Source organism: Phalacrocorax aristotelis, chromosome 1 (genome assembly GCF_949628215.1).
Source record: "Phalacrocorax aristotelis chromosome 1, bGulAri2.1, whole genome shotgun sequence".
Lineage (NCBI taxonomy): Eukaryota > Metazoa > Chordata > Aves > Suliformes > Phalacrocoracidae > Phalacrocorax > Phalacrocorax aristotelis.
Window position 1 is genome coordinate 153,195,634 of NC_134276.1, and position 14,505 is coordinate 153,210,138.

At 37.1% G+C, this 14,505-nt stretch overlaps 1 protein-coding gene across 1 annotated transcript in view; it reads right to left on the reverse strand.

Annotated features, from left to right (window-relative positions):
• Positions 1-432: 432 nt before the first annotated feature.
• Positions 433-14,505, reverse strand: part of SYT10 (synaptotagmin 10) — a 39,617-nt gene continuing 25,544 nt past the window's right edge. The window contains exons 4-7 of the mRNA XM_075116746.1: positions 8,195-8,315; positions 7,663-7,834; positions 6,051-6,180; positions 433-5,004 (exon numbers count right to left, since the gene is read on the reverse strand). Of these exons, the coding sequence (XP_074972847.1) occupies positions 4,933-5,004; positions 6,051-6,180; positions 7,663-7,834; positions 8,195-8,315 (495 nt within the window). The 3' untranslated portion in view covers positions 433-4,932. The remainder of the gene's footprint in view (positions 5,005-6,050; positions 6,181-7,662; positions 7,835-8,194; positions 8,316-14,505) is intronic.

Below are 14,505 nucleotides of genomic sequence, written 5' to 3' on the forward strand. Positions count from 1 at the left end.
TCTGACACCAGAGAGCTCCGTTTAGACTGGCAAGCCTCAGAAGCCAAGAGAAAGTGAATCTTGAGCAAAGGGCTTAAACTAAGTTTCAGCTGTGGTGTGAATGAGAGGGAAAACGTTCCATCAAAACATGCATATATATTTTGGATGGTCTGACAGATATTATCTGACATTTTCAGCAGGACAAGAACTCTATTACAGAATTCTAAAATAGCTACTTACCTTTCTTTTAAATGTTTACACACTTTCAAAATAGAGTCAAATGATTTCAGATATATAAAGACAGTTAAATTAATGGACTGTAATAAAAAGTACATATAAAAGTTTATAAGGTACAAGCAGTTAATTGGTTAAGAAGATACAGCAAAATAATTGTGGAACTACACTATCATGTATTTGTTGTGCATCATCATGTTAAAAACTTTCAGAAGGATTACATTGAAGCCAATTTAAAAAACTGAGAAAGAGGAGAAATGGATGGATCAAATAAATCTCTTTTGAAACTTAAAGTTTTCTTAATATTGCTCCAAAAATGCATCCATAGAAAGAAATTAGGAAATAATTGCCTTTTTTCCCTTGGAAAAAAATCAACCCAATGAAAACATTTCATGTTTACTCAAAATTTTCTTCAAAAATATTGAATGTGGTTGTGATTCTTTAAGAAAAATGTATAGTTTTGTTACTTAAAAATAAGAATTCAAAACCATTCTATATATTGAAGAAGAAAGATTGCAGGGGAACTTTTGTTCTGATATACTAAGTTTTGTTTTATGTTATTGGTTCTGGCCACTTTCTCTGTCCCTGACCAATATACATATCCCTGAGATATGTATATTGCTCTTCTAGTGCTTGCTAGAGGAAAAAGCCAGACAGTATTACTGATTTCTGAATGTCTGCTGATCATAAGGGACTGCAGAGAAGGAAAGTTTCTTCCTTGACAGCTCTTTATAGAATGAAAATGAGAGATGTAGCTATCCTACACATTTTGATCAAGATCCCACAGGTTTCATATTACTACTTTTTAAGGCCAGGAGTCATCTTTCAGCAGGGCAGATAAAAGTAAGGGTCAGGTCTCTACTGCTTGAAGAGAAGCCCAATATAGACAAAAGTAGGTGGGGGAAGAGACGGTCACTTGCTGGTAGAGAGAGGGGAAGGGCCATATCAGCAAAAGTATACAATACAGTGAGCTAAAGTTGAGGTCATGGGGTGCAACACGTGACTTACATCTTATCGAGCATCTGGTCGCCTCTGCTGCTGTCTGCAGTGCCACTAGAATCCTAAATCTACCGGTGGTTTAGGGTCCTACTTAACATTTTGCATAGACCTAATAAGAATTTTATGGTTGCTTAGAGCAAATCTAATAGTCCCTGAAAACTTATTTAATGTGGGGAAGGGAAACAATTGCTTGCAATCAATATTTACCCAAAAGACTAGAATGGCTCATTAGATACATTTGTACGTGGGCTTTTTCACTTTACAGTGCATTATTGAAAATAAATATAAAAATTTAACAGCTCCCCTGGAACCACTTAATCCATCATGTACTTTCTCTGTACAGTTCTGTGGTTTACTGTTGTGAAAGTATAAAAAAGCTCTGCAGTGCAAAATACAATTCTTATTAAGTACCGTTACTGTTTCCAGTAAATCATTTCAATAAAAATAACTCAGGCTTTTAAGGGATTTGAGTTTTTCAAACTGTTGTAAAATTACTACAATATATTTTACACCAACCATTTGCCAGATTTGATTTTGCTCAAATTAGGCTAATGTTTGTGATATGGCAGAAATGCGGATAAATAACAAACAACCATTCAGGATGGAAGCCGGGAGTTTACAACTTCTCCAAATTAAAATATTTTAAATTTCTTAATAAAGAGATACATAATGCAACATATTCACTGACTAAAACTGTACTAATTTTTTACTCAGGGCTTCTGTGAGTACGTTCAGTGATTAACTTGTTAACCAGGCTCTAAAGGTGATGGCTTGGTTATACCAAATATATACTCTGTCTTGTGAGACAGCTAAGCAAGCGGTGGAAAAAAAAATAAAAATCTTTTGCATTAGTTCTATTAATCACTGATAAGGGACTAAAAAGAATTAATTAGGTGATCATTTTTGAAGTTAGATGTTCTGATAATTTTGCAGCCTGATTTTTCCTAGATGCAGAGCACCCATAAATCAAGTTTAGACACAAAAGTCATTCACTATTGTTATTAACAATATCAAAAATAACACAACAAGAGGGGACAAACTGAGCTATTATTCCTTTGGTGTTTGACAACAATTTAAATTTAAGAACGTGAATACTGAAATACCTTACTACTTATGATGAAACATACAGGATACTCATCGAGAACAATGAAATAGTTAAAAAGATGTTGCTCATTGCTGAACACTTATGCTACATTTGATCGTGAAATTGTTAGCTTTTTGGATATTAGGTGCAAAAAAGTGCAAAGAATATTCAGTTAACCGTTACAGTACCACATTACAAAAAGTATTTTCTAGGCCACAAAGGCCACTGCTGATATAATTTATATTAAGATAAATGTATACACAAAATAGTTTTTCAATCTCCACATATATATATATCTGTTTCTATATCAACATTGCAAAATCATGATGAAAATTATCTAGGCCACAAAATCTCATAATGATAACAATGATGGGAAGAAAAAAAAACCACAAAGGAGAGCTTGTTCTCCTATTAAAAAGATTACTCAGCCAGAGCAAACAGAGGAATGAAATTCTGCAAGGCTGCTCTGTGTTTATGGTGATGAAAATACAATCTTGAGCAGGGAGGATCAGTGTTCAGCATTACCAACCCTCTCTGGGAAAAACTATTTCTGTCTAGAGGATGTGAATAGCAACCTGGAACAGACATTCAAAAACTTGGGCTGGAAGGGCTGGAGCCTTTTTCTTTCTTTTTTTTTTTTTTAATTTGTAAAGAATGTCTGAAAGCTTTATTTATTTGTTTGCTTGCTTGCTTGCTGTGTTCGTAGGCACAGAAGGCAAGGAATTAAACCTGCCTCCTTTTTTTGCCTTAAAAACACCTGTAATGTTAAGATCAGCCTTCCTAACTTTCCTGGAGCAGTTAAGACACTTCAAGGTGTATTTGACTGTCTTAGAGATTAGTTAGCAGAATGGATCTTCATAAATATATTCTGTGTCACCTGCATCAACCAGTCCAAAGTAACCAAACCAAAACGGTTCTGCAGAAGTCTCTCTCAACTGTCTTTTCCCTTCACAACTAGATTAATTCTCACAAATTCTTCCACTATCATAAAACAAACTTCCACTGGCATTTTTCTCATGTATGACACTCTTCTGTAAAAACACTGTTTTAGAAAATACTATCTTAGTTTTCTTTTTACATTACAAAGATCCAAGAAGAGCCACCACCCCAACTTTTTTCTTGCAGTTCAGTTTTCAAAATCTCAGGCCAAATCATGCAGTCTTTGCCAAGCTCTTCGCAGAAAGGAAAAAAAAATACAGAAAAAAAGAAAAAAAGAAAATAACTGTCTGATTGAGGTAAACTGCAGAGCTAAAAGAGCTAAATCCACAAAATAATATGTGGCGCTCTTCCAGTTTTTAAAACAGCTCACTGTAGCCAATACCTTTCTGCATTTGCTGTCACTGTGTTTTCTAACAAATGAGTTTACTCGTTTATAAAATTGTTACATTTCAATTTCTGTCTCCATATATTGACACAAAACGTATCTCAAATTCACATTTGGCATATAATTCTAGAGGCATCCAGCCAGGGACCAGAAACTATTCCACGTGAGCTATTCACTCCGTCAAAATAACTTCAAAGAAATTTAATATTGTCACACTAAATCAAGGATCAGAAAAATGTGCTGTGTAACTGCAGCTTTTGGTCAATTTTTTGATCAGCTAAGACACATTAAATAAATTCCTTTACTTCAGAGAATTCTCTCACCTACGGTTTGACCTGTATAAAGACCGAATAAGGACCGCATGATGCCAGCAGCAAATGGACTATTTCAAAGGGCCTGGATCCACCTTGTCAGGAGCCACCTACATCTCTGTTGAGCGACGTCAATTTCCACACAGCTCACAGCAGACATGTTTGCTTTCCACAATGATATCCGTACATGCGCTGTTCAGCGCCATGCAGAGACATCCGAGCTAGCTCTTCATCAGCCAGTGGGTAGCTGAAGAAAAACAGCCGCTGAGAACAGCCACCTGCCTGGGTGAGTGCGCCTCGTTGTTTTGCTGGACGGGCTAACGAGTTCCTGTAGGTGCAGCGGGTGTCTTGATTGCTGGAAGATTATAACTGCATAGATCCAGTTGTGAATCCTGTTCCATAAAGGCTGAACTAAAACCCAGTGAAGCCACTAGGGTCCTTCTCACCGGCTTCAGTGGGCTTTTGATCAGCCCTTCCTCCCTGCCCAATGAATGAACACTCAAAATGTGACAACAGTTGATTTTTCATGCAACATTCAGTTTGAAGTGTTAACCTTGAGAAGTCAAACAGGATTTAGTGCAATTTAGAATAAATTTACTTCAAGAGCCATATATGACTTGTTGCTCTCCCTCAGAAGAATTAGGCATTACAAGCTGCAGTGGTTTTGAATTGCTTAAGGGATTTTTTTTTTTTTCATTTCTTTGTCTATGCAAAGGTATAGGTCATATCAAAACACTGCTTGGATATGACACTGGATATATGCCAGAGAGAAAACAGGTGAATGAATTTGTATGAGGAAGGGTTATACTTGGCTCAAGTCAACTTCATTCATACATTAAGAAATTATTATAAATTGTAATATAAGACGTAGAATAGGAAAAATGTATTTTAATAAAAAAATATGGATACAGTTCATCTGCAGAAGCCAAACCTTCTATTTATCTAGATGTGAGCTACAAAGGAGCTTTGGACACTGAACATGATGAATCCACTCTTGGTCCCTAGGGCGTAAGCGGTGGTTTTGGTGATGAACAAGATCCCTGGCTATCAAAACTGGTTGCTCGGCCAGGTAACTGCAAGAAAAGTGTTAGTTTTATAAATTCATCATATCTGACCACACATCACACTCATTTCAGAGGATGAGAGTCTCCCTCAAAGAGGAACATGAATCACATCTAAACCCTTTCTGGATCAAAGTCTCCAGCAGAGTAATAATGGAAAGAATTTCTAAAGTGAGCTCCTAAAATGCTTCTGACTTGTTCCATAGGAGTGGGTCTACTGCACCACTGAGGGGTGGTACACAATCCAGAGAAAGCCATGAACCTCTGAAAAGAGGCTTCTCTGCTGCACTGTCTCAGTTTTCCTGCCCCCACACTTTAGGTGTTTTACTGAAGCCTTGCTGTTGGGCTTTTTCTATCTGTCACTGGAGATGCTGTGCAGCCACGTGCTACATAGTGGAGAAAACAAATGGCCCATGATGCCTCAGACAGCAACTCGTTTTCCTACAGAGACTGTGTTTGGGGAGGGCTAAACAGTGTGTCCTGTGTCCCAAAGCAGGGCCTGCTGCTTCTTGAGGCTTTAACATGCATCTTTCTGAACCCAAATCTGTGAGCATTTTGTATACAGAAAACCAGTAAGATGTGGCCACAGCAGGTTGAAGAGGGAGTCCAAGCCCAGGGCCTTGCAGATATAATCACCCATGTGTTTGAATAAGCTTCCAATAAGCATCTGTCTGAGTAACTTTGGAGGTAGCTGCTGGTATGTTGCCTCAACTTAGCCTAATTAGCAGGCCAGTTTCAGATTAATGTTTTAGCAACATAACTGTTCATGATAAAGATATTTTGTAACAGGAAATGATTGCTTTTGAAATACCTGCAAACGACCTTTCAAATGTCTTACTTGTTTAATGGTACAATGCTGTCAGCGCATTATGGAAAATTTTGAAGTTGTGCATTTAAGTAATCCATAAACCCATGCAACTAGATTTGGAGTGCGCTAAGGATCTTACAGCTGCTCCATACATGCTGCACTGATTTTCATGATTCTCAGCTGCACGTAAGTGCGAGAGAGACAAAAACATTCAATATATTAAGAAGGAGAGAATTTTGCTACTTCTTACCTCTACTAGAGGATGCCAGTGAGTTATTGGTTTACGTGGGTAAGCCAACATTTCATTCCAATGATCTCTTCCAAGCCCTTCAGCATCAATTCCTGTCCGGCACACCCCAATGACCTCATTGTGCCCTACTCTGAGAATTGCAGAGAGGCAGAATTTTTTTAAAATAAAAATAGTTTTAATAACATATGATGTATAATTCAGTTTACTGGTTTAGTGCAGCACAGTATACATGCCCAAAGTTTTCACATTGTTTATTACAGATATTAGGTTTAGTGGTAGTATAGTAATATTAAGTTCTGTAAAGGTAGCATCAAAAACCTCCAGCCACTACCAGAGTGCTTCTAGCAGCTATAAAAATAGCAATGAAGACATAACTCTTGCCATTAAAAGGTTACAACCCTAATGGCACAAGGACAGAAAAGGACTGTAATACATGAAATGATCTAGAAGGTAAACATGCTTAAATTTTGTGGGAGAAGAAGGTGCAGGAAGATGGTGGGGAACACGTTTTGTGCTGCAAATGCTTCAGATGTCATTTCACACTATATTTCCCAGCTCTACCTCTTGTGGCCATTGGAACTTCAGCTAAAAATGTGAAAGAGAGTTGTATAGTTACAATAGGCAATACCTTAATACTTCATACTCCTCGCAGCACCATAGAGCTGTTGAGGGACTCCAGAAAGTAATTTTCTGCACCTTGCCTCTACGTACTTTAGAATAATGTTTGCTAACTTCCCGTTAGCACATGCTTTGAAAGGAGCAGCTGAAGAGGACTGAAAGTGTGCAAGTTGCTCTGCTTTTCTCCCCCTAACAGCACCGCAGTGCCCCTTTCACATCTGACTGAAAAAGTCTTCCTGACAGAAGCTGGAGGATGATCAGAAATCTGATGGCAAGGAAAAATAATCTGGAGGTTCATCTTACTAAACTGGACTTTCACTGTTTATTTGCCCTGCAGTCTCAAGAGCTCATTACTAAAAGCACTTGAATGAAGCAGACTTGGCTCAGGCATTATTCTGGCGCTGTCTAGTTTAACCTGCGGTCCTTGAGCTACTCTAAGCAGGAGTATCTTCCTGTCAGTTCTCAGTGAGGACACAGATAACTGAGGCTCAGATGTGTTATCACTGAGTGCTGAACCCAAAGGTTGCAAAGTTGCTTTATTGAGTCAACTGAAGGATTAATTATGACTTAATTCAACGAGGTAATTAGCATCTAATTCTTTTTTAGTTAGCCAATTTTTCTTTGATTTAAAATACCTGGCTTTTAAATAGAAATTAGAGGTGTAAAGGTCTTTTTTAAACTGAGAAATACCTCATTTATAAAGCTTTTACATAGTCGAGCCACCAGATGGGGACAGAAATGTATGCCAATGCTAGTGGCCCGTAAGAAGACTGAGCCATGTTTCTTCCTCATCACAGTTATTTATGATGCAGATAAAATGGCCTGAGCTCTAAAAGGCAAGAAAGCTTTAAACCACTTCAGGAAAAGACCTGAAGGCTTTATCTTTTGTGATGCTGAACTGACTTGAAAGTTCAGGGAGGTAGAAAGCAGTCGCTTGCAATGATCAGGTAACCTTTCACTGACAATTAATGTTCAGGAAGCAAACTGTGCTTACCGATCATAATCCATCACTGCAATGGAGAGGCTGACCTGGTCCACATTCTCTGGAGGGATATCAAAGATGATGGCCTCGTTATAAACGGGATTGAGTGTGTTCTTCTTTGTGGTTGTTTTCCGCTTTTTCAGTCTTCGACCCTCACACATCAGTGACACTTTGACATATGGATCTGTGTAACAGATAATCAGTTGTGGGCATTTGAACTCAACGTCATGCAAATGTGTAGCATAAAAGCAAATATTTTCTGTAGGACTGTCATATTGATAAGACAAAAAATTACAAAGATTTTAGTGACCCTGGCAAAACACTGCTTTCAGTATGCTGTCAGTTGAAAGGAAACGCATATCTGTTCTGAACAGATGTACCAACTGCCAGACCAAAGATAGTCAGTAGGCCTGAACAGGGTCTATACCCATTCTTCTGCTACTTCCATTTCACAACCATGCTAAGCACACAGAAACCAAGGAATTCCTATTTTTCCCCTTCCTAAATGACTCTGCCTTGTCATTTAAAAAAGAAGTAGATTCACCTGAGGCGCCAGTTATATCCATTGCTTTGAGATTCCTACATTTGATGACTGTAAATGTCATTCTCCCAGCAGTAGGCAAATAACAGAGGGAAAACATGATCTCACCCAAATCTATGCTTTCCTGAAAAAGAAAAACAATGATTAGAAATCTGACCATATTGCCAACAATTCAGTTCAAATCATGCAAAAATTTAGAATTTTGTTTTAACACTGAGAGACTTATTCTGCAGCCTCAGATGCTTTTGGAGAGGTCACAAACAATTTTCAGAAATTCTTTCTATAAAATATGGAAATAGTACCAACAGGATCTAGAATTACTAAACTGAGAAATTAAACCAAACGCAGAGCCCAAACTTTCTGGATTCCTGACATGTTTGTGTTGAATTCACACAAATGAAAAAGTGCTGAATGTAGAATGTCAAGTTCTGATGTTGAAAAGACTCAGACTCCATCCTCCCCAGTAGAAATAAATACGGTGAAATATTCAGATCACACACATTTACACGCCTTTTAGCCACTGGAATTTATGTAGGAGATTTATTTCTATATACATGAATGCATACGAAAAGCTGGTACTAAGTACTTTGAAAAGATGAACGTGCTTGTAAAAGTTGCTAGCTTTATTGCTCTTACTGTTGAGGGGTTGTTCTGCTTTACAGGAAAGCAAGTAAAGGAGTAGCACCTATAGTAGCACCTATAAGTTTCCTGGCTCAAGGCCAACTTTTTGGAGGATAATATACTCAGAAAGATGGCTAAGATCCATCTCACAAAGAGATAGTTTCTATGTTGAGACAATGTGCTGTGAATTCATGCGATATGATGTTGCTATACAGTTCAGATGCTGGAACACTTGAGAAATGTAATCTAAGTAAGAGAGGTTCCATCAAGTCTTATTTTTTCTTTCCTCACAGTTATATAATTACCCTAATACCACAAAAGTTGAGTTGTTGAGATGTTGGTTATGTTCTAAATTCCTAATTCCTGTTCTTCTAAAATTTGAAAAACATTCCCAAAAAAGCCCAAACAAAATTGCGTATTAAGAACAACTCAGGAGTTTTAAATACAAGCTTGTAAGGAAGTCACTTCTGTAAGGCAGCCATTCTCAGGCATGCTCATGTGATCTCAAAGGACTTTCTTTGACTACATCTAAAAACCTTATTTTTAATATCCTAGCTTCAATATTTTATGTGTCAAACCTCCAGCTACCCCAAGAGTACAAATCTCTTTGAGTACTGCTGGATTTATGGTACAGCTGTTCTAGCATCAGAAGGCAAGCATGATATATTTTTAAGTGATACATACTAAAATAATGATTGCTGTGTAGATGACAAATACATTGCTTACAGTTACGAGACAGACTGGGGCTTCTTGTTCACATTTTTCAGTTGCTTATATGAACAGTTTTATTGACTTCCCTCAGGTTAATGCTTGCTCTAAATTGAAAAAGGTACTTCAGATCTTTCTTGAGTAAAGATGGACTTAATCACATGCTTCAGGGTTTTTGAGTTTTTTTTCCTGTATTGCAGACTCTAGTCAAAGAATGCAGTTTTAGAATAGCTTTAAACTCTCTGTTGTACTGTTAATAAAATATTGACTTTTGTGTAGGTTGGTCAATTCGCGTGTTCAGTCATTTTTCTGGGATTCTGTTCTGAGAATTAACAGATTGATAAGTATGTGAACATGCACTGTGGGCAAATTTCACGTTTGTTAGGATTTCAGGATTTCAGAATTCTCAGGATTTCAAAATTATCTCATACAGCCCACATAGGATAAATACAGCCATTTGACATCTAGCTCTTACTTTTCCACACAGAGCACAGAATTTTGTGCTATGGAGTACGTTAACAAATTCACTTTTCTATTTCAGAAAACATAAATAAAACTTGAACAAATGAAGTGGAGTTCTTTCCACTCATTTGTTAAAGTGGCAAGTGCTCTCTGTCATATTTTACGGTGTTTGTCATAACTGAAATGTTTTAATCTCCGCTTCTGTTGCTAGCATTACCTTCCAAATTCAGAGTCTGATTGCTGTTCCTCATATCCGTATGTGAAAGAATTGTCACTCTTTTGTTTGAAAAGGAAATATAGTTCCCCCACATTCAGTACTTCAAAGTTTAAGGTCTATGTTGAGGGAGGTGATGAGTTGGATCAAAAATCACAGTGGGCAGCTCATAAAAGGGACCAATTCTTCCTTCTTCAGAGACATGACTTATGTAGGTGAATAGAGAAAAAAAACCTTTGTAATATGGCAGTATGACCTTGAGTATTCTATTATTTATTTTTGAAGAGAAATTGGATAGACACTGTAAGGTTTGGGTGAGCTCAAATGATAAACAAGAATGCAGAAAGACAGGACTATTAACCATGACTTAAATACTTTAAAAGAAACATTGCTCAAAATACTTGCAAAACTCCATTTGGTGGTTACTTTACCCTACTTTTCTGAAGAGCAGAGAAAACATCGACGCTTAACAAAATGGCAATAGTTTGATGCTTATGCCCAGTCCTTTTTCTTTCCTTTCTGAACACCATGTACTGAAGTTATATTGAAAAAGAGCTCGGAAAATCCCCTGCAATCAAACCCAGTGATTTGACGATGCAATGAATAAGCAAGATGCCTCAATGCAAAAAGAAATGCTTGGGAAGCAAATGACAGGAATCTTTTCGCTCCGCACAGCAGACTGTCCACAGGGCAGATATACTGAAGTTACTGGAGCTCTGTAACCTGTGTACTGACTACTTGGTTTTAAGTGGTAAGGGATGGTTTTAGCATTAGGAGAAGGCTCTCTACCACTCCACTACTTATGCAGGCATTTTCTGATACCTATAACCTATAACTGAAAAAAATGTTGTTTGTGCTGCCCTGAAATGTATGATTTTCATTTTGTGGAACAACACTAATGTTGCTTTATGCACTACTTCAATAAATTCTGCAGTAGACTAGAATAGATATTATTTCAAATAAACACTCGTCTATATCAAAGACATTTGTAAGTCATGCATTGTAAGATCAAAGGGCTAGAAATAAAACTAGTAGTTACCCTGCACTAGTTCATAGACACCATTTAACTCGCCTTGTGGTGGACAGAACCGGATGACCTAGATTGCCACCACAGACTAAGAGTTCCCATGTCCTCAGAGCAAGTTCAAATACAAGTCTTTTCAGAACTCTGATGATTTTATCTTTTCAATTTAATTTGGTACTAGTTGCGGCAGCTGATGCTTGGGAGACAGTGACTTTTTGATTAGTAAGGAATGAGAAGTCCTAGTACTTTTACTCAGTTTCTACTCTGAGTGACTGTTGAGATTGGTGGTCTTTCTTCATACTTGTGTGAACTGAAGTACATTTTGTTAGGAGTTCTAAAAGTCATAAGGCAACTGGGGATTAAGACATTAAAATGCATCAGTAAAATAAACACTCTTTGTAACTCAGTTGCTCAAGACTTACAAACTTTTAAATGTTATCTTCAAGGATTAAGATTAAAATTATGTGCATATATATGATAGCATCAGAGACTGGGTATTGGGTAAAATGTCTGGAATATAACCATTCCCCTCCAGCCCCTCCTCCTTTTTTTGTTAACTTGAGCACTACAGGTTCATAAATTTGGAGCTGAAAACACAGGTTGAAACCTAGATGATGAACAAAGTAAGGCTTGGCATTTAAATTTCTCATGGCAGTCTTTAAATGCCCTGGATCCTTAAGAATTATTCATTTTAATTGAGATTTAAAAATAGGATTTAGATTACTTCAGAATCCCAGGCTCTAGAAAATTTTTATTTCTCCCACTTTAGATAATTAAAATAAATAATTAAATATCTCACTCACAATTAAGTTCACACAACTCATCTGACAGGAACCCTTCAGTACAAGCAAATCTGAGGAAGCCAAGGCACAGGCTGTCCTCAAAAATCATGTCTGCATTACAGTCCACTTCAAACAAAACAAGACTCGGGAAACACAAGTCTGAACCCAGTGGTTGCCATTCATGCAAATTTTTAACTATGCTTCAGACTGTCTTAGATGTACCATATATTCAGCTGGAATTGCACATTACTTAAGTAACTCCCATGAAATTTTATCTCTTTCTTAGGCCTATTTTGAGGGTTTCTTTTTCCTCCTTAAATTAAACTTAGATTTCAATTAACAGCTAGTTTTACAGATGCTTGTAATGATTCCCATCTCCCCAACTTCAAATAATAGGTACAGAAAAAACAGCATTGAGCACAGCTGCACTAATGCCAAAGGAAGCATTTGTTGGTACTGCATATCTCTTCTTCACTGGTTTCCCTTTTGTGTACACAAGCCATCATACAGTACTAAGGAATTGGAACAGTGCTAAGCATTATACCAGCTTCACTTATTTTTATGGCTCCCAGTTTACCTCACTATCCAATCCATTTTCTGGTACAGCAACGCTAGAACAAAATAAACCAGAGAAAACACTGACCTCAAATGCATGTGTCAGCTATTCAAATGAACTTGGACTTTTTTAGCTACGCTACAGAATACAGGTTCTTCAAATAGCATAATTTTCATGCATCCACACCTGAATGGACATGCTAATCATTTTTTCCATTAGGTTACCAAGGATCTGTCCGCATTGCCTGCTTTATGGGCTCTTGGGACATCAGTCTAGGGGTTGGCAAAGTCAGATGAAAAAAAAGTCCTTATTCTACTACGTTTTGTTTTCTGACCCACTGGACACCAGTGCTCTCATTTTCACACACCTGTAAAGAAGTGGCAGCACTTCTACAGGGGCTGGGGTCCCTACTCACAACATGGATAAACAGTGGAGGGGTGTGAGGAGAAGTCTGAAGCCCTTGTAGGGAGCATCGATTAGTCTGATCAAGTTTTTAGAACCACTGTTGCTGGAGAAAGCTTTGCTGTTTCTTCTCCTAATTTTCACATTCTCCGTCTAATTGTTTCCATTAAATTCAAGTGAAGAGACAATTTTTAGCTAGGAACCACTGCAAATTCAGTGAGGAAGTTAGGCAGAGAACTTTCCATGTTCAGGGTAGCTTCTCACATATCACTGCTCATAATCCTATACTGAATGAGAAAAATTATTTACTGACAGTGTAAGAATTTGCATAACCTCCCTCCTATATTCCAAGACCTTCACTGGTTTCTATGCCAGCAGGATTGAAAAGCTTACAGGGAGCTAATATGTGAAATAAAGTGTAATTTTTTACATGATTTCTGTAATCACAAATGAACTCTAGGTCATTTTTTTACTGATGTTTGCTTCTTCTTCTTTTCCCTTGGTTTTTGAAGCTTTGCAATTCAAACGAAGTCATAAAAGAACAACTCACTATGGATTCTTACAAAAAGCTATGTAAATGTTACTGGAACTAAAAATTGTATACTTTCATTGCTACTGGAATGTCATTAATTTCCATAGTTAGAACAAGTATTTGCACAATTAATACTGCATTAGAAATGGAATTCCCTAAAATAACTGTTATTTTCCTTATTATTCAGATTACCATAACCCACAGCAATTAACAATTTTGATTTTTAATCTCAATTTTAATGTCCAGAACTACTTTACTATTAATTTTAATTTAAATGATGTTTTAAAGATTGCATGTGAGTATAGCATAGTGAAAGCACAATGGGTGGCATGAATTTATTTTGTGCTTGATTCCTAAACAAGTGATTCACATTTTTTTTCTCTTTGTTTTCCTGATGTATTTTGAATAAGCATCAGTACTAATTAATAATATTTTTCTAAATATCAAAGAAGTTATTCAGGCATTTACACTCCTAGACTTTTAGCTGTTTCCTTTAGTCACAATGAAAATTCCTTTTCTGTACAGGACACAAATTAAGAAAAACATTGGCAGAATTAGCCCTTCAGATTACTTGAATACACAGGAAGATAATTCCCCCAAAGGATAGATTTAGCTCTCTCTCTTCTTGTTCTGTTTAGAAACATATTATATATGTATAGTCCTGCTTTCCAAGAAAAACTACTGACCTCAAGCTTCAAGAATCAGGGATAAAACATAATGATAAATGTTGGGGGTTGGATGAAAAGTGAGAAACCTGTCCCCTCAGACAGCTAGTTAAGAATGTACGAAGACATTTATGGTTATGAGGTATAGATTAAAAGAAGGATAGGAAAGAGCAGTACAGAAATCTACCAGTCTCTCTGTTTTCTCATCTATGCATTTGGAGTTTGATGGCATTTATGCTATCACAGAAACTGTCAAAAGTTACATGAAGCTTGAACCGGATAATTAATTCCGCTACCTCTCAAGAGGATTTTGCGTTGGAAACCTTGTCCCTACAGCTAATATTTTTT